Raw genomic sequence first — 24,408 nt, 5'->3', positions numbered from 1 at the left:
TGAAATAAGTCAGCTTCTGAGAACAATTTTAAAAACAAACAAAAAAAGAAAAATACAAGATACATAATATCAGAGCTCAAATTAACGGAGAACTTTTTTCTTCGAATTGTAAATAGGTATAGTAGTTTTTCTGATTTTCAAAATCAGAAGCCATTTAAAATCATTTTTTTAGTTAGACACAACAGAATGTCTTTTTAAAATAAAAACACCAAAATCCAATTATCAACAGATAATGGCTACTACTGTTGTCATTTATTAATACATCTTTTCAAACTTCTAGCCATGTAAATATTTTTCCCAAAAATAACATCATGTGACATATTCAGTGTTTTAATCTGTCACTAAAAAGAAGTCTCTCCATGTTTAAGAGTACAATTCTACGTTATCACTTCGAATGTCTGCAAATACTTAATTGTACTATTGTGCCGTATTTATTGAACAAATTTTCTGTATCGGACGCTAACTTAAATTCTAATTTCTGCTATTTGAAACAGCACTGAGATGAACTTTGCTTATATTTAGGACATTAAGCATTTGGTTTATTAACTCTTTAGCATAAATTCCTAAAGTAGAAATTTTGAGTCACGGTGTTTGTACATTTTACATTTTGACAACATATTTCCAGAATGACCCCAGAAATGTTGCCCATGTGTGCACTCCTATTAACCATATAAAGGTGTCACTTTCTCCACATCTATGCCAACAGTGGACTATTCAACATTGGCTAATCTTCTAGATGAGAAATGATACCTCATTGCAATTTAATTTGTATTTCCTTTTTCTTTCTTTCTTTCCCTTTTTTAATAGAGACAGGATCTTCCTATGTTGCCCAGGCTGGTCTCAAACTTGTGAGCTCAAGATATCCTCCCTCCTTGGCCTCCCAATATATTTATTTGATCAATAGTTGATTGATTGTCTTTTCACATGTGGGCTAACCAACTGTATTTTTCTGTGAATCACGACTCATTTTTGTTTTAAAGTATCAAAATGTCTGTGTCTTACAGATTTATAAGAGCTCTTTATATATCAAAGATGTTTACGCTTGTTTTATTTTTTTTAGATATTTTCCCAAGTTTTTTATTTATATTTAGTTTTAAGCTTATTTATAATGCTTTTAAAATGTAAAAGCTTTATATTTTTACTTAGTCAAATATAATTATTATTGGCATAATGCTCCCCTACTCCAAAAATTATGAAAACATTTATGTAAGTTTTATTCTAATATTTTAATTGCTTTTTTTGGTATTTATATTATTAAGGTGACAAAATCTTCTTGTCTTCCATTTCTATGAGAAGTTAAAGAGTGTTACAATTTATTTCAGCTCACAGTATCTATCTATAAAAAGAAAAGACATTAAACATTCAAACACAATTAGAATTGGGCTGTGTTTTTTGTTTTGTTTTGTTTTTTGTTTTTTCTTTGGAGACAGGTTCTTCCTCCATCACTCAGACTGGAGTGCAGTGGCGCAATCACAGTTCACTACAGAGCTTCGATGTCCCAGGAAATTTGATGTGCCCAGTTCAGCCTCCTGCGTATCTGGGACTACAGCACACACCACCAGGCCCAGCTAATATTTTTTGTAGAGAAGTTTCTCCATGTAATCCAGGCTGGTCTGGAACTCCTGGCCTCAAGTAATCTGGCCACCTCCACCTCCCAAATTACTGGGATTAAAGGCGTGAGCCACCACACCCATTCTATTTCTTTTTTTCATTTTTCTTTTTTAATTTTTTTTTTCACTTTTATTTTAAGTTCAGGGATGTAAGTGCAGCTTTGTTACATAGGTAAACTTGTGTCACGGGGGTTGTTGTACAGATTACTTCATCACCAAAATGTTAAGCCTGGTATCCACTAGTTATTTTTCCTGATGGTCTCTCTCCTCCCACCCTCCACTCTCCAAAAAGCACCAGTAAGTGTTGTTCCCCTTTATGTGTTCATGCGTTCTCATCATTTAGCTCCCACTTACAAGTGAAAACATGCGGTATTTGGTTTTCTGTGCCTGCGTTAGTTTGCTAAGGGTAATGGCCTCCAGTTCCACCCATGTCTCTGCAAAGGACGTGATCTCATTCTTTTTTATAGCTGCATAGTATTCCATAATGTATGTGTACCACATTTTCTTTACTCAATCTATTATTGATGGGCATTTAGGTTGATTCCATATCTTTGCTATTGTGAATAGTGTTGCAATGAACATACACATGCATGTCTTTATAATACAATGATTTATATTTCTTTGGGTGTATATGTAGTAGTAGAATTGCTGGATGGAATGGTATTTCTGTCTTTAGATCTTTGAGAAATCTCCACACTGTCTTCCACAATGGCTGAACTAATTTACATTCCCACCAACAGTGTATAAGCATACTTTTTCTCCACAACCTTGCCAGCATCTGTTATTTTTTGACTTTTTAATAGTAGCCATTCTGACTGGTATTAGATGGTATCTCATTGTAATTTTGATTTGCATTTCTGTAATGATCAGTAATGTTTAGCTTTTTTTCATATGATCATTGGCTGCATGTATTTCCTCTTTTGAAAAGTGTCTGTTCACATCCCTTGCCTCCTTTTTTACGGAGTTGTTCGGTTTTTTTCTTGTAAATTTATTTAAGTTCCTTATAGATGCTGGATATTAGACCTTTGTTGGATGCATAGTTTGCAAAAAATTTTCTTCCATTCTACAGGTTGTCTGTTTACTCTGTTGATCGTTTCTTGTGCTGTGCGGCAGCTCTTTACAATACCTTTATCATCAGTTAAAATTAGAAAACGAACGTGCCATTTGACCTAATAAGTTCATTTCTGGAAATGTATCTTTAAAAGAAATCATAGATGCACATGAAAATGCATTTACAAAATGTTGAGTGCAGGATTATTCAAAAAGACTAATCAGGGACTGACTAGGCAACTGAAGAGATCAAGGTATGACTTTTGTAGCCCCTCACTTCCTGTACATTCTACAAGCCTGACTCACAATGCCTCGCACTCACCCTGGTTTCCATACTATCTATCTTAAGTCCTGAATCCCAAACTGCTGTGCTCTCCTGGCTGGTGTCTCATTCCGTTTTAGCCATCATGACTGATGCTTATTCTTCACTTGCCTGACTCCCACATACCTATGAAAACCTGTCTCTACCTTAGTCACCGATGTATTTCCCATCACATTCCACAGGGGATCAGGGAGACCTTGCAGCAACAACAAAGAACTACATACAGTAAAACAATAGAATGTACGTAAGGAACTGTTAAGAGGCTACATGTGAAAAATGATAGAGTAGGAAATTAAGTCACACATATGTTTTTGAATGTATGAAAGCCAAAACAAAAATACATAGTCAGGGCCTGGCGCGGTGGCTCACGCCTGTAATCCCAGCACTTTGGGAGGCTGAAGTGGGTAGATCACCTGAGTTCAGGAGTTCCAGACCAGCCCAGCCAACATTGCAAAACCCCGTCTCTACTAAAAATACAGAAATTAGCCGGGCATGGTGGCTCCTGCCTGCAATCCCAGCTACTCGGGAGGATGAAGTAGGAGAATGGCTTGAACTGGGAGGCGGAGGTTGCAGTCAGCCAAGATTGCACCACTGCACTCCAGCCTGGGCAACAGAGAAAGACTCTGTGTTAAAACACACACACACACACACACACACACACACACAGATACACAGTCAGTTACACAATTCTTATTGCCTCAGAAAAGAATGCACACTGATGTCCCACAGGAGCTCTGCCTTGCACTTTCATCTAGGATAAATGTCTTCTTTGGAATCTCCTGTGAAGAACTAAATAGATCCTGCCCTGAGTACAATCCAAAGATGGATGCTTTTCCTTGTAGACACTCTAATAAAAGGAAATGACGTAATTCCAAATACATTGTACCAGTTAGTATGTTACTGGAGGCTAGCATATTAAAGTAAGATTTCTTTTGGGCTGTATACCTTAAATATGTGCAATTTTTAAAAGATTGTAAAAAGTTTTTTAATTAAAAATAAATAAACAAAAATGAAAGCGGCAACTCACTTCCACAGGAATGAAATTATTCTAATGGTGGAAACATCAGGGATCTAACAAGATAACAAGATTTTTGTTTAAGAGGACTTCTGTATGTTCTAACCCCACAAACTAAACTATAAAATACACTCAACTGTAAGAGAACTGAAATAAGAAAAATTAAGAACTATGTTGCTTATGGAACACTTTCTTTTGCTTTTATTTCAGGGAAAGTGCTCTATCCTTTGTTCATCTGGTATACTGTTTTCTTTCTTATCCTATATTTTTTCAGACATAATTATGTTTTTTCAAATGCCAATTGCCTACTTTTTATTGTTGAATTAGATTTTGGTCATCTCAATTTTTTTTTTTTTTTTTTTTTTTTTTTTTTTTTGAGGCAAAGTCTCACTCTGTCGCCCAGGTTGGAGTGCAGTGGTGCAATCTTGGCTCACTGCATGCTTTGCTTCCTGGGTTCACGCCATTCTCCTGCCTCAGCCTCCCGAGTAGCTGGGACTACAGGCGCCCACCACCATGCCTGGCTAATTTTTTGTATTTTTAGTACAGACGGGGTTTCACTGTGTTAGGATGGTCTCAATCTCCTGACCTCGTGATCCGCCCACCTCAGCCTCCCCAAGTGCTGGGATTACAGGCGTGAGCCAGTGTGCCCGGCTCCTTAAATTTTTAAAAATTATCTAGAATATGAGTCCTTGGGACATACAGATATTCTTTGTTTCACAGGCCTGCTGTATCAAATGGTTTGGGGGCAGGGTTATTGTTTTGTAGAGACAGGAACTTGCTCTGTCACCAGGGCTGGAGTACAATGGCACAATCATAGCACACTGCAGCCTTGAATTCCTGGGCTCAAGCGATCCCCCTACTTCAGCCTCCTGAGTAGCTCATGTGCACACCACCATGCCTGGCTAATTTATTTTTTTTAATTTGTTGTTGTTGATAAGATGGGGTCTCACTATTGCCCCGGCTGGTCTCAAACTCCTGATCTCAAGCAATCTGCCCGCCTCGACCTCCCAAAGTGCTGGGATTACAGGCATTAGCCACGGCACCTGGTTCACACAGATATTCTTACCAAAAGAAGTTTGTCCTCACATGACTGAATATCTGATTTGGGGAAAAGCAATATTAATATAGTAAATTGCTATTATATAGCAATAGTAGAATATCCCTAGAATTTGAGTCAATAAACCTGGTTATAGCTCTCTATCTTTCACCAATTCAAACTCTGATTCTGAAAAAAAAAAAAATGTCCTTCTCTAGTCACTCCTGAAGTAAGAAGCATTAGACTAATTTATCTCTGAAGTCCTGTGATGCTCTAATGATCAGTTTTTCTGTGATACTAAAACATGCCCTTAACAATGATTGTAGCTCTATACTCTACCAAGAGCCCTGTGTGTCAATAGCAAGGTCCAGGCTTCCCAGAGTGCCAAAGAGGAGTAATTATGAGGGCCTGACTCTTCTCTTTTTATAAGGGATGAGATGAGGAATAGGTAGACAGGCTACTTAATAAACTGTTTAAGCCTTACATACACACTAGAATTCTCGTAAGCCAAAGTAAGCCCCAGACTCTTTGATTTCTCAGAGTGGTACAGTGGAAAAATCCCTGGAGACTGTCATGTTAAAGAAAAATTATTCACCAGACAATTATTAAAGACAGGAATATAGATTTCATTTAAAACTCTTGCAATAGAAGAAAAAGATTGAACTCAACTTAAAATATAGCAAAGACAAGTGAAGATTTATAAGCAATGAGCAGAGTGAGGGAGGTCAGTGGATTGGAAATTACTAAGAAGTGATATCAAAGGTAGGATGGTTCTTGCTAAACTAGCATAAAAGAATTCTTGCTAAAGACTGGCCAAGAACTTAGACACAAGGACTTAGATATCGAGGGTGAGGGATGAGATTAAAAATAATAAATACATAAAAGGGTAACGGGTGAGGAATTTGATTAGATTTCAAGGGTGGGAAATTCTCATTAAACTGACTTGGCAAGATTCCTGTTAAAACTGGGCTCAGCAAAGACAGACACAGAAGGTCAAGATTGAGTCATAGTCAAGAAAAGGGCTCAGAGGAGCCTAAGCAACATTTGGTCAAGGAGGGAATCTTTCTCAAGTCAGGAGAATGATTTGGATTTGAATCCTCGATTTACAATTCACTAATTTTGCAACTATGCAGATGTGAGTAAGTCATTCACTGCTCTAAAGCTTCAGTTTCCCCATATATAAAATGTAGATAGTCGTTCTAAAGACTCTTCAGAAACTTCATGAGAATCGAAATCAAGATGAGCTATTGCAGGTGAAAGCCCTTGGTAAAGCATAGGCAAATGGCCACAGTCCATCCATCTCTCTCTGGTCAGAGTGAGGATAGAGACATGTGATGGTTTTTCCCTGTCAACCCAGGATATTTACAATAAGAAAGAAGAACCGTATGAAAGAAGAATTTCCAGACCACAAAGGGAAGGCTAGCCCAGTTTTTCTGTGTAGTCATGATGACCTCGATGCTTGAGAGCAGTATGTGATCAATGATTTTGCCACCTCATGTCACCATAATCCAAGTTCTAATATATCTTCACCCAGGGTAGGACGTGGAAGACAGTCATCCCCGTCATGGACCAGATCAACCACACTAATGTAAAGGAGTTTTTCTTCCTGGAACTTACTCGTTCCCAAGAGCTGGAGTTTTTCTTGTTTGTGGTCTTCTTTGCTGTGTATGTAGCAACCGTCCTGGGAAATGCACTCATTGTGGTCACTGTCACCTCTGAGTCCCGCCTGCACACTCCTATGTACTTTCTCCTGCGGAACAAATCAGTCCTGGACATCATTTTTTCATCTATCACCGTCCCCAAGTTCCTGGTGGATCTTTTATCAGAGAGGAAAACCATCTCCTACAATGGCTGCATGGCACAGATCTTTTTCTTCCACTTTGCTGGTGGGGCAGATATATTTTTCCTCTCTGTGATGGCCTATGACAGATACCTTGCAATCGCCAAGCCCCTGCACTATGTGAACATGATGAGGAAAGAGGTGTGGGTGGCCTTGGTGGTGGCATCTTGGGTGGGTGGTGGTTTGCATTCAATCTTCCAGGTATTTCTGATGCTTCCACTCCCCTTCTGTGGCCCCAACACGCTGGATGCCTTCTACTGTGATGTGCCCCAGGTGGTAAAACTGGCCTGCACTGACACCTTTGCTTTGGAGCTTCTCATGATCTCTAACAATGGACTGGTGACCCTGCTCTCATTCCTGCTGCTCCTGGGCTCCTACACGGTCATTCTGGTGACGCTGAGATCCCACTCTGGGAAGGGGCGGAACAAGGCCCTCTCCACGTGCACTTCCCACATCCTGGTGGTGACTCTTCACTTCGTGCCTTGCGTTTACATCTACTGCCGGCCCTTCATGACACTGCCCATGGACACAACCGTATCCGTTAATAACACGATCATTACCCCCATGCTGAACCCCTTAATCTATTCCCTGAGTAATCAAGAGATGAAGTCAGCCATGCAGAGGCTGCAGAGGAGACTTGGGCCTTCCAAGAGCAGAAAATGGGGGTGAGCAGTCAGATGGAGAGTGGAAGTCCATCTGATCTAGTTTTCTCAAAATGCTAACCTAAGAGTAACAGGTAGCTAGCTCTTCTTCCACCACTTCATTGTATATCTTCATAGCCACTCGATTCTATTAGCGAGAGTATACAAACAAAAAGAAGAAATGAGATTAAACAATGTGAGCTATCGAGTTTGTGGACTCAGGAGAAGAAGGGGGTATAAGGTTGAAAGCAATACCCTAAATGCTTTTTGGTGTTATCTGTGACTCATACCAACACTTATCTCACTTTTAGCACCCGTAATACGGAAATATCATTACTTGCTCACAAGGTTGTCAAAAGAACGAAATGTGATCAATGCAGTGAGGATGATAGTTGTGAAGGTTAGTACTGCTCCTGGCATTAATCAGGTATTCAATCAACTTTCCCTATTACCTATCCCTCTCTTCCTAAATGTGCATATATGCAGAATATAGACACATTTATTTCATATATGCTTTCTGTGGTGACTCTGCTATATCCAGTCAATTATTAAAATCACTTGATTTTATATTTTAAGTACAGAATTTTAAGTATATTTCACCAATTAGTGAAAATGGGAGGAATATTTTAAATTGTAAGTCAAATATGTACATGGACAAATTTATACATGGACCAAGTATTTCCTGTTCTCAGGTCTAGTCTACTGATTTACGAACTGAAATTAAAAAGATGCTTGTACAGTTTGGGTACATATATGCGCAGAGACAATTTCTTTATGTTAACCTGAACTTCCTTTTCTTCTTTATACACTCTTTACATTTCACCCTCGGGGATTTTGTGACTGGAATAAAACCACAGTTTTTGTTTATGTATGGGTAGGCAATTCAAGACAAATCATGGTGGTTCAAGAAAACAAAACCTGTCTAATAAATACATTTTATGCCTTCATGGCCCATGGCCCACTTTTTGTTCCAGGAGAGAAAAGAAACACATTGTATTCAGGGTCATTTGGGAATAGCCACTGGGTCTGTGTTAGAATCCACCTGTCTCTCAAGGGAAGGATTCCAAGAGAGTAGATATGTAAAGACAATGAATCCTCCTTCTTCCTCTATACTCATCTCAAATCCACCCTTCGGCCTTCAACAGTCATTCAAAAATTATCCAAGAGAAGTAAGGAAGCTCAAGAAATTGCAACACATTGAAAAAAGTTTTGCAAGGTACCGAAATGTTATAATGCATTAATATTTGGCCACGAAGATCCTAGTAGTTGGCATACATCTGTGATCCTCCCTGAGTCCTACAAGACCGAGATAATGAGCCAAGACCCTGCATCAGCTCACCGTGCAGGCCCAAGGGCCTAGAGTCGCAGCTACTCATGGCAGGAGGATCATTTGAACCCAGGAGTTGGAGACCAGCTTGGACAACACAGCAGGACCTTGTTTCCACACACACAAAAAAAAATTATTAGCCCCCTCAGGGAGCTTTATTAGCTGTTTTTCCTAATTGCTCCTTTATGAGGAAATTCAATACCAAAAATATACTGTATATATTTATGTGTACTGAGGCCTTTTGAAGGGCCATACCTCACTGTAATAAGTAAGTTTTGTTGCTCCCCTGAGAATGAATTGTCTCTTTGGACATGTCAGGCTCTCACTGAGTATGAATGATTATATGACATTAGATGTTTCCAGAGACCAATATTTCCCCAAAACTCAGAGAATCACAGGAGAGGTAGATTCATGTCCATGCGTTCTGGGGCCTTGAAAGAATTTGGAAAGCAGAGAAACATGGGCATCCTTGTGCGTGTCTGTCTGTGTGTGTGTGTGTGTGTGCATATGTGTGGATTTGCTTGCAGTAATAACTTGGAAACTGTTTAATAACTCCCTCTGGAACTCTGACACTACCAGAAGGATGCCCATTCTATTTCCACACTCACATCCAATAAAATTTCCTTTGCTAATTCTCATATTAGGCCTGAGCCTGAGACATTAGTGCACATAGCAAGGACATTTTGAGCCAAGGAGAAGAGCCAACAATGATGTAACTCTCTTAGTCGGCTCTTTCCAACATGAAGGCTGAAGAGAAGACATTGAAATCTGGTATGATTTATTTTCAGAAGGACTTTACCTTCAAGCGCTATATTTCCCCACGATTGTATATGCTGAGGCCCAGCTACCCAGTCTCAGATGGTGTAAATTCATATTTGGACACTGAAGGATTTAGGTAAGAATATTGAACTGTCAGAGTGTGAGATATTATGGATTATGCATGAATATGATGAGCAGGAAAAACGCATCAAGTATATAAGATATGGCAAAAATAGTTGAAAACTTTAGCAACAGGAAACTAAAAAAAATGGATGTTAAATATTGGGAAATAAGTAATATTTTCATAAAAAGGAACCACAGCAATAAGGTCAGCATAATAAAAGAGAAGGCAGTTTGTATTTGATGGAAAGAATAGACCAGGCGGTGGCTCACATCTGTGATCCTTTGGGAACCTGAGATGAGCAGATTGCCTGAATTCAGTTGAGTGTTCAAGACCAGCCTGGCCAACATAGTGAAATCCCATCTCTACTAAAAACACAAAAAATTAGCCAAGCGTGGTGGTGCACCCCTGTAGTCCCAGCTACTCAGGAGGCTGAAGCATGAGAATTGCTTGAACCTGGGAGCCTGAGATTGCAATGAGCAGAGATCACACCACTGAACTCCAGCCTGGGCAGCAGAATGAGACTCTGTCTCCAAAAATAAAAGTAAAATAAAATGAAATAAGAAAAAGAAAGGAGCAGATTTTGTTTCAGTTTAGGGTTTGCCCATGAGGATCATGAAGCTCTTTCTACAAAATAGGTGCTTACTTACAAAGACATGACCTTAACCTCAAATTCCCTTAACAACAGTGAAGGTTTCAAAGGCAGCTCCATATGCATACTTTGCCCATGGCTCACTGGGTGTCGTTTCTCTTTGATTCGGAGACAGCCTTATTCCCAAACCCATTCACCCAGTGCTGAAGACTTGGCTCCGCTCAGTCAATTCACACATGTTCACTGAAACAAAACTAAGCAAGCTGATTCAAAGAGAAGCTGTCCTTTCACAGAATAGCATTTTACATTTTGCAAATGTCTTCATGAATAACCTTTCATGTTAGGCAGGATTCAGTTTTAGCTATTGCAAGAACAGAAGTCCAAACACAACATGTTCTCACTCAAAGGTGGGAATTGAACAATGAGAACACTTGGACACAGGAAGGGGAACATGACACACCGGGGCCTGTCATGGGGTGGGGGGATGGGGGAGGGATAGCATTAGGAGATATACCTAATGTAAATGATGAGCTAATGGGTGCAGCACACCAACATGGCACATGTATACATATGTAACAAACCTGCATGTTGTGCACACGTACCCTAGAACTTAAAGTATAATAAAAAATAAATTAATTAATTTTTAAAAAGATTCGGTTTTAGGAGAAACAGAAAGGAACCAAGTTAACTAAATGCCTACTATTGAATGACGGGTATTTTACAAACACTACTTCATTTACTCCTTATGCTACCTAACAAAGTGTTATGCTTCCCAGTTTCCAGAGGAGTAAACTAAAGAAAACTAAAAGACTTGCCAAGGTAACAAAGTAGGAAGAGACAGAATTCCAACCCCGGCATGCCCTACTCCAAAGCTCTTAACATTATCCCACACTGCATTGTCATAGACCCCTGCGGCATTTCACCACTGAGGATCTGAGGCACAAGAGGCAAAGCGGTTTTCTCAAACTCACAGAATCTTTTCATAGCCTGGCTCAGAACATGAATCTCTACCTAGCATCCCTGAAACCAAGTCAAAGATATGAGCAACACAGGCTGGGCACAGCGGCTCACACCTGTAATCCCAGCACTTTGGGAGGCCAAGGTGGGAGGATCACCTGAAGTCAGGAGTTTGAGACCAGCCTGGCCAACATGGTGAAACTCCATCTCTACTAAAAATACAAAAATTAGCCGGGCGTGGTGGCGTGCACCTGTAACCTTGGGTACTCGGGAGGATGAGACAGGAGAATTGCTTGAACCTGGGAGGCGGAGGTTGCAGTGAGCTGAGATCGCGCCATTGCCCTCTGGCCTGGGTGACAAGAGTGAAACTCTGTCTCAGAAAAAAAATGAGCAACATAGCTTATTAGCCTGTGTTTGTCAAGATCCTTCTCACTCAGACTCAAAGGCCAAGGACATATAAGTCACGATGTGCGTTTATCAACTAGATTTATTCATTAAAACAAAAAATATTAATAAGCACCTAACATGTGCCCCAGACTAGGTGAGGCTTTAACAACATTAGGGTGAATGAAACATTGAGCAGACAGGATGAACTTGAGACTTAATAGGAAAATTATACTGAATTATGGAGAGACAGGCATATAAGAAATTAGATGCTATAAACCATGATAGGTGTCAGGGCAGAGAATGGCGGAGACACAAAGGAGGGACCTGGGTGAGGGGAGTTAGGAACATGTGCTCAAAAGAGTATACCATGAACCTGAATGTTGAAAGACCAGGATTGGTCAAGACAGATAGTTGGGATATTCTGAGAATGGGAAGGACATGGTAGGCAGAGGGAGCAACAGGAATGTAGACCCAAAAGCACAGGTAAACAACAATTTGCATAATATTTGAGCCACTGAAACCAGAATCAAAAGAAACAAGGCACCAGATAATATCCAAGACGAAGAAAAGTCTTGGATGTAAAAAAAAAAAAAAAAAAAAAAAGGAGCTTGGGGGCTTTTTTGGTGCTTGTTTTGTTTTGTTTTGTTTTGTTTTTTTGATACAGAGTCTCACTCTGTCACCCAGGCTGCAGTGCTGTGGTGCGATCTCAACTCACTGCAACCTCCACCTCCCTGGTTCAAGCAATTCTCCTGCCTCAGCCTCCTGAGTAGCTGGGATTGTAGGTGTGCACCGCCATGCCCAGCAAATTTTCGTATTTTTAGTAGAGACTGGGTTTCACCAAGTTGACCAGGCTGGTCTCGAACTCCTGACCTCAAGTGATCTGCCCACCTAGGCCACTACACCTGATCCAAAAAAAAGGAGTTTAAACTTTATTTTTCAGGCAATAGGGCACCATTTAAAAAATTAAACAAAGAAATAACATGGTCTCATTTAGGATATAAAGACATTTCTGGAAACAACAAAGAGAATGAGGTAAGAGGAATGTAGAACAAAGAAAAGGAGACCAGTTAGGGAATTCCCGCAATAATCTAACAATAGATGAGAGGCTTTAACTGAAGATGGAGAAGAGAGAACAAGAGAAGTAAAGAAAGTGGAATCCTAAGAGAGCTAACTTTGCACAATGTCCTGGTGCCTTTCCAAGTGGGTAGCTCAGTATATGTCATTGGGATGAAATGCCGTCCCCATTAGTACATGCTGTGGTGTTCACTGTGCCCACGTGGAAGAAATAGACTCAGGAAACAAAGGGTCACATTCTCTGGAGCATGTGAGAGGCAACGCGTGTTTTGGGTTTGTTTATCCACACGATTTTTTAAGGTTATCACCCTTCCAAAGCTTGTTTTTCCACAGCCAGAGCACGATGCCTCCCAGCTGTGCACTGAACTGGGGACCTTCTATCTGTAATATGGTGCCAGATGACTCACGCAGATGCTTACACTGAGTATGGCTATTTTCCCCTGAGTTAACTTTTGTATGCTGCCACCATCATAAATTTTATAAATTATTGAAATTATGGTGTCAGACTCCAGAAAAATATATATATATTGAAGTGTCGTGAATGGAAAATGTACTGGGCTGAAAGTGAAAAACTGACTTCACCACTACCTTGCTGTGTGGTCTCTTACATGTCACTTGAGGCTAACAGGAAATTTATTTTTCTTTAATTGATCCAAAACCAAAAAAAGGTTACTGGTTCTTTGAAAAGATAAATAAAATTGATAGACCATTAGCAAGATTAACCAAGAAAAGAAGAGAGAAAATCCAAATAACCTCACTAAGAAACGAAACAGGAGATATTACAACTGACACAACCAAAATACGAAAGATCATTCAAGGCTACTATGAACACCTTTATGCACATAAACTAGAAAACCTAGAAGAGAAGGGTAAATTCCTGGAAAAATACAACCCCCTAGCTTAAATCAGGAAGAATTAGATACCCTGAACAGACCAATACCAGTAACAAGCAGCAAGATTGAAATGGTAATTTTAAAATTACCAACAAAAAAAGTCCAGGACCAGACAGATTCGCAACTTAATTCTACGAGGCATTCAAAGAAGAATTGGTACCAATCCTTTTGACAGTATTCCACAAGATAGAGAAAGAAGGAACCCTCCCTACCTCATTCTATGAAGCCAGCATCACCCTAATACCAAAACCAGGAAAGGACACAACCAAAAAAGAAAACTACAGACCGATATCCTTGATGAATATAGATACTAAAATCCTTAACAAAATACTAGCTAACCGAATCCAACAACATATCAAAAAGATAATCCACCGTGATCAAGTGGATTTCATACCAGGGATGCAGGGATGGTTTAACATACACAGTTCAATAAATGTGATACACCACATAAACAGAATTAAAAACAAAAACCACATGATCATCTCAACAGATACAGAAAAAAACATTTCACAAAATCCAGCATCCCTTTCTGATTAAAACTCTCAGCAAAGTCAGCATATGAGGGACATACCTTAATGTAATAATAGCCATCTATGACCAAACCACAGCCAACATAATACTGAACGGGGAAAAGTTGAAAGCATTCCCTCTGAGAACTGGAACAAGACAAGGATGCCCACTCTCACCGCTCCTCTTCAACATAGTACTGGAAGTCCTAGCCAGAGCAATCAGACAAGAGAAAGAAATAAAGGGCATCCAAATCAGTAAAGAGGAAGTCAAACTTTCACTGTTTGCTGACAATATGATCTTTTACCTTGAAAACCCTAAAGACTCCTCCAGAAACTCCTAGAACTGATAAAAGAAACAGCAAAGTTTACGGATATAAGATTAATGTACACAAATCAGTAGCTCTTCTATACAATAGCAATGACCAAGCAGAGAATCAAATCAAGAACTCAACCCCTTTTACAATAGCTACAAAAAAAATAAAATTCTTGGGAATATACTTAGCCAAGGAGTTGAAAGTCCTCTGCAGGCAAAACTACAAAACACTGCTGAAAGAAATCATAGATGACACAAACAATTGGAAACACATCCCATGCTGATGGATGGGTAGAATCAACATAGTGAAAATGACCATATTGCCCAAAGCAATCTACAAATTGAATGCAATCCCCATCAAAATACCACCATCATTCTTCACAAAATTAGAAAAAAAATTCTAAAATTCATATGGAATCAAAAAAGAGCCTGCATACCCAAAGCAAGACAAAGCAAAAAGAACAAAATCTGGAGGCATCACACTACCTGATTTCAAACTACACTATAAGGCCATAGTCACCAAAACAGTGTGGTACTGGTATAAAAATAAGCACATAGACCAGTGGAACAGAGTGGAGAACCCAGAAATAAACCCAAATACAGTTGAATTAATTAATGCAAAAAAACAAAAATTCTAAGTTTCAGCAAGTTATAGACGGCTACAAACTAAATATGTCCATTTCCTGAAAAAAAAAAAAAAAGAGGTATTTGTTGGCTCTTTATTGGTAGAGCCAGAGGCCAACAGAGAGAGCAGCACGAAATGCACACATAATAAGCACCCAATTAGTGAAAAAAAACTGATGAATAAAGAAACATGAGTTTTAGCTTTTTAATGGTTTCTTACTGCCTAAAAAATAAAGTTTAAACTCCTTTTTTGGGCCAGGCATGGTGGCTCAAGCCTGTAATCCCAGCACTTTAGGAGGCCAAGGCAGGTGGATCACCTGAGGTCAGGAGTTCGAGACCAGCCTGGCCAGCATGGTAAAACCCTGTCTCTACTAAAAATACAAAAAAAAAAAAAAAAAAATTAGCCAGTCATAGTGGCGTGTGCCTATAATCCCTGCTACTTGGGAAGCTGAGGCAGAAGAATCACTTGAACCTGGAAGGCAGAGGTTGCAGTGAGCCAAGGTAATCCCACTGCACTGCAGCCTGGGCGACAAGAGTGAAACGCCATCAAAAAAAAAAAGGGAAGGAAGGAAGAAAGGAAAGAAGGAAGGAAGGAAGGAAGGAAGGAAGGAAGGAAGGAAGGAAGGAAGGAAGGAAGGAAGGAAGGAAGGAAAGAAGGAAGGAAGGAAAGAAGGAAGGAAGGAAGGAAGGAAGGAAGGAAGGAAGGAAGGAAGGAAAGAAGGAAGGAAGGAAAGAAGGAAGGAAGGAAGAGTTTTAGTGACAGAAAAACAATAAATAAAATTAATGTACTTCAGAATATATCAAGAAAATTAAAACAAGCTGTAGACTAGGCAGATTTATTTGCAATACGTATTTCTAATAAAGGACTTGTATCCAAAATATATCCTAAAACTCAAATTAAGACAAATTAATATAGGAACAAATTTGAATAAACACAAAATCAAAATAAACTATATGAAAAGTACATTATAAATGTGCAACATCACTGGTAGTCAGGAAAATAAAAATTAACACCATGGCCAGGTGCAGTGGTTCACGCCTGTAATCCCAACACTTTGGGAGGTCTAGGCAGGCATATCACTTGAGTCCAGGAGTTCAAGACCAGCCTAGGCAATATGGCGAAACCCTGTCTCTACAAAAAAATACAAAAATTAGTCGGGCATAGTGGCATGTGCCTGTAGTCCCAGCTGCTTGGGAAGCTGTGTTGGGGGGATCACTTGAGCCAGGGAGTTGGAGGTTGCAGTGAGCCAAAATCATGCCACTGCACTCCAGCCCAAGCGACAGAGTGAGACCCTGTCAGAAAAAAGAAAAACACTACAATGAGATACTACCACATACCCATGAGAATAATGAAAATTCATGATGCTAACAATATCAAATGTTGGGAAGAACATGAAGCAACTGCAACACTGCTGGTAGATCTGTCAATTGCTGCAATCACTTTTCAAAACAGTTGGGCAGTTTCTTATAAAGTTGAACATGCATTACCATATAGTGCCCTAACACCTCCAGGTATTTACCGAAGAGAAATAAAAACCTATGTCCACAAGACTTGAACAAGTATGTTTAGAGTAGATTTATTCATAATAACCAGAAATGAGAAACAACTCAAATGCCCATCAACAGTCAACTGGACAAATGAATTGTGATATATCTATTCAATGGAATACCATTCACAATAATTAGGGGTAATTAACACATTCAAGAAAACAGATGAATCTCAAAAACTCTTTTTAAAAAGCCAAACACAAAAGAGTTTCACTATAACTCTATAAAATTGATTTTTTAGAACAGAAATGAAATTTTTTGAATATATATATTTATTTTCTTGACTATTCTACATTAAAAAATTATTTCTGTTCTAATATATATATCTTGTTATATATTCTGTTCTCTCTATCTATATATATTGGTGGGAGGTGTATATGTTTCCAATGCTTGTCAGTCTTTTTTTTTTTTTTTTTTTGAGACGGAGTTTCGCTCTTGTTGCCCAGGCTGTAGTGCAAACTTCAGTCTTTCATACAGCTGCAAGAATGATCCTGTATGATTATGTCAGTGCCCTATTTAAACCCTCCAATTTCACTCAGAATAAAAATAAAATTCTCATAATGGACTACTCATTCTGTATAATCTTGACATCATCTGCTAAGCACTGGTCTTTTTGATGTTCCAAAAACATGGTGCCTCTCTCCTTAATACGCTTGTGTAAAACTCAGTTCCTATCCATTCCCACCTATCTCACTGCCTACCTAGTGGTTTTTATTCTGTTTACCACCAACATACTCTATACATTTGACTGATTTACTTTATTTATTGCCTGGGCTATCCCACTAGAATAGTAGCTCCGTGAGGACAGGATTTGGGTCTGTTTTATTCACTGCCGTACTTTCAGTTCCTTGGTTATAAAATAGACTCTTGAGAAGTAATTGTGGTGTAAACAGGTTTTTACACTTTTCTGTGTATTTGATATAAATCACAGATGCCAGAGAGCTTATATAATCACTAAGTCCCTGTGTCACATGAATGCCATTACTGCATCCTATTCACATATTAATTCTTGTTTCCAGTTAAATTTAAAATCTTAAAGCTCTATTCCCCAGTACTAAAATTCCAAAACAGATTCACATTTGTCTGGATCCAATTCATTATTCTCCTCACCTTCATTGAAAGGCATCAACCACTCTCAGACTCATTGCCCATTTAATACGTCTGAATCAGGAGTCTCCACACATGTGACACAATTCACCATAAAGCTTGTGGGTAAAGTACATTCTTGTTCTTTTTATTAATTGATTCTCTTCCTTTCCTTGTATCTGCTGCTTCTGACTCAAGTCAGACATTGATGACTGAGACAGAAGAGGATGGAGACAAACGTCCATTCAGTCTGCTACTCCAGAACCAGGTTAGTGAGACCCAGAAAAAGGTAAGGAAAAAAAAAAAAAAAAAACAAGCATTTTCTATCTCAGCATGTATGTTCAGTCTCATGCTGTTCTTTGTAGACTAGTTTAATGTAATGAAACACAAGTTCAAATTCATTGTCATTCTGGAAAGAGTGGAGGTGGATTCTATGGAAAATCAAACCTTTCAACAAATTGAGTTAGGCTAAAATAATTATTGCATTTATGTGAACAGTTTTATTATCTTGCACTGACCCATCTGTCTCCCAATTGAAAGAGTCCACATAAGTAGTGTTGGAAACAGGAAAATGTATATTCCCCAAATATCACTTAAGTTGTGTATGTTTATATGGACATTTATTAAAACAGCATGGTCATACTCAAATGAGATGGACAGTAAGTGTGTGTGTGTGTGTGTGTGTGTGTGTGTGTGTGTGTGTGTGTGTAAAACAAAAAAAGGCATCATGGGGCTATATTTATTCTGAGTTTAATTAGAAACTGGACTGGTAACAAATTACTTGAGGTCCAGTTCTCCCAGGTTTTTGGCAATCTAGTTGGAACCCACAGGTAGATGATGTCCTCTGAGCCTTGCAAGCTGTGAAAATTGGACTCAAAGCCTCTCTGGCATAGCATTTGGCATGTATTAACAAAGTTCTTATTAAACTGTGGTTAAGGAGATAGGTTTCCTCTATTGCCTCTAGAGAATTTGGACACCAACCAAAATGTACCCAGATGTGTCTACGTACACATGGTATGCTTTGGCAACACTTTAATAACTCCCATTGAAACTCCATCACCAACAGCAAAATCAGCCACTTGACTTCTCTGTTGTCCAGTAACATTCTCTTTCCAATTCATAAATTAAGCATAAGCCTCAGAGGTTTGAACATAAGTCAAGGACACAATGGAAGAACTTTTATAGATGTGGTTCTTTGAGTCTGACTTTTCTCTCCAAAAGTGGAGCAAAGACACTGAGATATTTAGCATTGCAAAGGGCTTAACCTTTAGGCAAGATTTTCAAGAATCAATGTCAGTAGTCTTCTGTTATGCAGTGTACCTAATAGCATCCAATTTGTAGTTGGAGTTTTGGGATCAAATGAACTAGGTAGAGACAAACTTCTAGGTAGGATTAAGGTTATGCCTAATGAAATTGAGACGTTGTTATTGATTATGTATGACTAATTTTACTTTGAATATTTTCCAGGTATACCAAGTGCTTCCGACTTAATCATCTCAATGACGGAAACAACAAAGGTGGGTGTTAAATATTGGAAAAATTGATATTGTGTTAAGAGAGATGCTGGAAACATGATCCATTTGGTGTGAGAGGAGGCATCATGCCTTCGCTGTGACCCTTTGAATTGCTTATGTGTGAGGCCACCTCAGCCTAAGGTCAATGCAAAAAGGGTTTCCAGACCGCTTTCTGCCAAATGCTTACCTTCAGAAAGACTTTTTCACATGCTTTCCTAATACAAAGTTTCAACCTATAATGACTGAACTTTGGGAAAAAATAAAATATTGTGTCTTCCATCTTGTTTCTATACCTTCCATTTCATACGGTCGTTCTTCACCCAACAAAGGTTCATGCTATATTCCATATGAAAGACAAGATTTACACTAGTGCAGACTTACCTAACGGGTGGTGGTGAGAATTAAATAAATCAAGTTTTTATACCACTTCACATATACAAATGACTCAAACAATGGATTTTGTTACTGCCATAAATGATCATATCTCCTACCATATGTGCTGTGCCACCCAAATCTCTTACAACATATCTCACTTTTTATCATGTATCATGTTCACTTATTTGCATAAATTTTCCATTTCTGTTGGTCTGTAAACACTTTAGAAATGTGGCCCAACTTATTTGTATAATTTGAAGATTATGATAAATGTCCACAGGCTATGTATAAGGTGGCACGAGTAATAACAATTACAAAATTTATTTCAAATGACCAATGACAGCTTATAAACGTAGGCATTATTCTAAAGATGACAATGTCTCTCATTGCTGTGTGATCCCTCCACCCTCTAAGCTTTGATCCAAAGAGGGATAGAGCAGAAGAAAGCGTGACGGTATAGTATCAGCTGCCTCCCAGAAGGGGGTCACTGTCTTTTTCTCACCCCAACACTCAAGCAAGATCCATAACCTTTCATCACCACTTTCCAGAACACGCCACTCCATGTAATACTAGAAGTGCATGGATCAGAGTTGAGGAGTAAAGAAGTCAAAAGGGCCGGGCACGGTGGCTCACGCCTGTAATCCCAGCACTTTGGGATGCCAAGGCGGGCGGATCACGAGGTCAGGAGATCGAGACCATCCTGGCTAACACAATGAAACCCCATCTCTATTCAAAATACAGAAAATTAGCCGGGCGTGGTGGCAGACCCCTGTAGTCCCAGCTACTTGGGAGGCTGAGGCAGGAGAATGATGTGAACCCGGCAGGTGGATCGCGCCACTGCACTCCAGTCTGGGCGACACAGCCAGACTCCGTCTCAAAATAAAAAATAAAAAAAAAAAGAAGGAGAAGTCAAAGGACATTGTCCCTACCCATCATGGATGAACATTTCAGGCTTTCCTATCTTGATTAGGAGAACAAGAAGCTCAGTAGGCTTAAACCATTCATTCACAAACCAAACAATACCTAGGCACCATTGAATGTAATAATAAATCTTTGATTAATGAGGTTTCTGTTACTAATAAAAATCTCCTTCCATTCCACACTTCCTCCCTCTGTGCCAACCACACTGCATTTTCCAGTGTTCTCTGTACAAGCATATCCTCTTCACCACTGACTGACATTTTACAGGCTGTTTCCTTTGCATGATACATCTTGCTTTTGTTTGCTGGAAATTCATCTAAATTGAAGGAAAACTTCCCCTCCTCTAGGAAGGCTTGCCGCACTAGTCCCAGCTAGAGCGCTGCCGTGCTTCCACAGCACTATATTGGTACCAGCATCATCTCCCATGTGTGATTATGCACTTACATCTTTATATTTTCCATCAGAGCGAAAATTACTCCAGAGTAAGAACTTTGCTGTGGTCATATGTATACTGCTAGTACTAGCAGAATCCCAGCCACACCATAAGGATTACAAAATGTGTGCCAAAGGACTGAAGGATTCATTGGCTAAACGAAAGCCTTCTCACTGGCCTAATACATGGAGGGTCAGGAATGTAATCAAATCCAACATTAAAGAGTCGGGTTCCATTTCAATGACATCGATTTCTGCCGCACAGTCTTATCGGAGGTGCTGCAGAGGTGTGGAATATTGGGCTGAACCTATGCTGATCCAAACTCACCTGAAAATTTTATAATTTTTTTAAACAGTGCTTCTGAGACTGTTTTTCTGCCACCTTTACCCTAAAGTAAATGGGAAAAAATAACTGATCAACTGAATGCTTAAACAATGATCATATGTTGCAACGCACGTCATGTTGTAAGCTTTGGAGGTAAACAGAACCACATCCGAAGTTCAGTTCCACCACTTACTACTGCTGTGAGTTTGAGAAAATGAGCCCACCTTTCTGAAGATCATTTCTTTATCTGCAGGGAGAAATTTTTTTAAGAAACCTTCCTTATAGGAATACATAAAATAATAATTCAGAAGGCACGTTAACTCTTGGGGTATGGAGATTGCAGGGACATCAAGGCTCTCCAGCTGATTTTCTCCCGGCCACATGCAGTTGGTGAAAACAGGATCTACTGTTGGTGAAGACAGGAAAGGGGAAGGAAAAACAGGACAGGAGGTTAGACCTTTTGACAAAGCCTGAAATTGGGCATTAACATTCAGACCCCAGGGTCTATACCCTCACTCAGTCTACTTTTCTCTTTTCTAAGACAAGGTCTCACTCTGTCACCCAGGCTGGAGCACAGGGTGCAATCATGGCTCACTGCAGCCTGGACTTCCGGGGCTCAAGTGATCCTCCCACTTCAGCTTCCTAAGTAGCTGGGACCACAGGTGTGTGCCACCACACATGGCTAATTTTTTATTTTTTGTAGTGATAGGGTCTCCCTATGTTGCCTCACTCAATCTTGTCTTCTCTCAAGTGAATATTTCCCTTGACTCAGATTGCTACTCCTCCCTGCTGACACCAACTGATATTACACACGCAGAATCCATCTGACACAAGGCAGAGTGGAGAGGTCAGAGCCCGAGTCATTCAGCTACTTGATGGCAGAATAAGGACCAAGTGAAACCAGTGCTCCAATCTCCCCAGTCCAGAGCTCTCTTCACTACATCCCACTGCCTCTCTCAGCAGGGAAATTCTTCCTTTGGGGAAAAAAATAAGTCACCTTTCAGATTTTCAAAACTTCTGTTGGCTCCTATCAAAATGTATTCCTGTACAGGGCAAAAAAATAACTGATAATAATAATAGTGACCATAAACCAGGAGCAGCCACAGCATAAAAAAAAAAAAAAACTAGTACTTTCACTTCTGTCTTTTGAGAAAGCCAGAACTTTTGACCTCCAAAGCAATGTAAGTGACAAGAAGAGATGAAAAGATTTACTTAAAGCAGAATAAAGAGAGGAAAGATTTATTACATTGGGAGTTTTGTACCAAAAACATCAAATTAAACTTGGGTAATTGATATTTTAAAATACGCTATGTCACTACTTAATATATTTTCTTTCCCAAAATAGTTCTATAGGAGAAGAATTATTGAATGACTTTGCATATGATAACTTGATTTTATCACCAAACTAACTGTAATCTGGAAAACGTGAACAATGCAACAAATTGCAAAAACTACAACCACATGGGAAGTTTCTGCACTAAATTCTAGGTGTTTAGGAAGAAAACAAAATAAATATCCCAGTGCTTTCATATGACATGGTTTAAACCCAAAGAGAATAAAGAGGATGATTCAATGGAGATGAAAAACTGCACCAGGGTAAAAGAATTTATTTTCCTTGGCCTGACCCAGAATTGGGAAGCGAGCTTGGTCCTATTTCTTTTTCTACTCTTGGTGTATGTGACGACACTGCTGGGAAACCTTCTCATCGTGGTTACTGTCACCTGTGAATCTCGCCTTCACGTGCCCATGTATTTTTTGCTCCGTAATTTATCTATTGCCGATATCTGCTTCTCCTCCGTCACAGCGCCCAAGGTTCTGGTGGACCTTCTGTCTGAGAGAAAGACCATCTCCTTCAATGGTTGCTTCACTCAGATGTTTCTCTTCCACCTTATTGGAGGGGTGGATGTATTTTCTCTGTCAGTGATGGCATTGGATCGATATGTGGCCATCTCCAAGCCCCTACATTATGCGACCATCATGAGTAGAGACCGTTGCATTGGGCTCATAGTGGCTGCCTGGGTCGGGGGCTTTGTCCACTCCATCGTGCAGATTTCCCTGTTGCTCCCACTCCCTTTCTGTGGACCCAATGTTCTTGACACTTTCTACTGTGATGTCCCCCAGGTCCTCAAACTGGCCCGTACAGACATTTTCGTACTTGAGCTACTAATGATTTCCAACACTGGACTGCTCACCACACTGTGGTTTTTCCTGCTCCTGGTGTCCTACATGGTCATATTATCATTACTCAAGTCTCAATCAGGAGAGGGCAGGAGAAAAGCCATCTCTACCTGCACCTCCCACATCACTGTGGTGACCCTGCATTTCGTGCCCTGCATCTATGTCTATGCCCGGCCCTTCACTGCCCTCCCCACAGATAAGGCCATCTCTGTCACCTTCACTATCATCTCCCCTCTGCTCAACCCCTTGATCTACACTCTGAGAAACCATGAGATGAAGTCAGCCATGAGGAGACTGAAGAGAAGACTCTGACCTTCTGATAGGAAATAGACCAATACTTCCCTCCTTCTCACCACTTTTGAAAATGCTTGCCCAGGAAATACATTCTACTCACTAGTTGATTTCTAATTATTTTTTAGTCTACTAATAAGAAACACATGACTTTCAAACATTCTGATTAGCAGGTCATAATAATGTAAAAAAGATTGGTTCTGTGTCACAGGAGCAAGTACAGAGATAAAATTGTTAGCGGGAGAGGTGTATATTGTTTTTGCAATACAGCCTTGGAAAAACTAAAGGAAATGAAATCAAAATACACTCAGACATTTCCACTACAATCCTGTACTACTGCCAGGAACGGAGCTGAGACACACATTAGAAATATGATGGGCCGGGCGCGGTGGCTCAAGCCTGTAATCCCAGCACTTTGGGAGGCCGAGACGGGTGGATCACGAGGTCAGGAGATCGAGACCATCCTGGCTAACACAGTGAAACCCCGTCTCTACTAAAAAATACAAAAAAACTAGCCGGGCGAGGTGGCGGGCGCCTGTAGTCCCAGTTACTCGGGAGGCTGAGGCAGGAGAATGGCCTGAACCCGGGAGGCGGAGCTTGCAGTGAGCTGAGATCCGGCCACTGCACTCCAGCAAGGGGGACAGAGTGAGACTCCGTCTCAAAAAAAA

General features: G+C 39.9%; 2 protein-coding genes across 2 annotated transcripts; both read left to right on the top strand.

Moving 5' to 3' along the window:
• The first annotated feature begins 6,597 nt into the window (after positions 1-6,597).
• On the top strand, positions 6,598-7,542 carry LOC105464593 (olfactory receptor family 4 subfamily D member 6). Its single transcript, XM_011712604.2, has one exon. It carries the CDS (start codon positions 6,598-6,600, stop codon positions 7,540-7,542), a length of 945 nt encoding a protein of 314 aa, XP_011710906.2.
• Positions 7,543-22,843: 15,301 nt separating this feature from the next.
• Positions 22,844-23,761, top strand: LOC105464594 (olfactory receptor 4D10). Its single transcript, XM_011712605.2, has one exon. The coding sequence runs from the start codon at positions 22,844-22,846 to the stop codon at positions 23,759-23,761; it is 918 nt and encodes a 305-aa protein (XP_011710907.2).
• Positions 23,762-24,408: the final 647 nt, after the last annotated feature.

Source organism: Macaca nemestrina, chromosome 12 (genome assembly GCF_043159975.1).
Source record: "Macaca nemestrina isolate mMacNem1 chromosome 12, mMacNem.hap1, whole genome shotgun sequence".
NCBI classification, from domain to species: domain Eukaryota; kingdom Metazoa; phylum Chordata; class Mammalia; order Primates; family Cercopithecidae; genus Macaca; species Macaca nemestrina.
The sequence above is the reverse complement of the archived record's forward strand: the minus strand, read 5'-3'. Positions and strand labels throughout refer to the sequence as shown.

Coding starts and splice junctions, on each gene's coding strand:
- LOC105464593 (XM_011712604.2), top strand. CDS start 6,598: ATGGACCAGATCAACCACACTAATGTAAAGGAGTTTTTCTTCCTGGAA.
- LOC105464594 (XM_011712605.2), top strand. CDS start 22,844: ATGGAGATGAAAAACTGCACCAGGGTAAAAGAATTTATTTTCCTTGGC.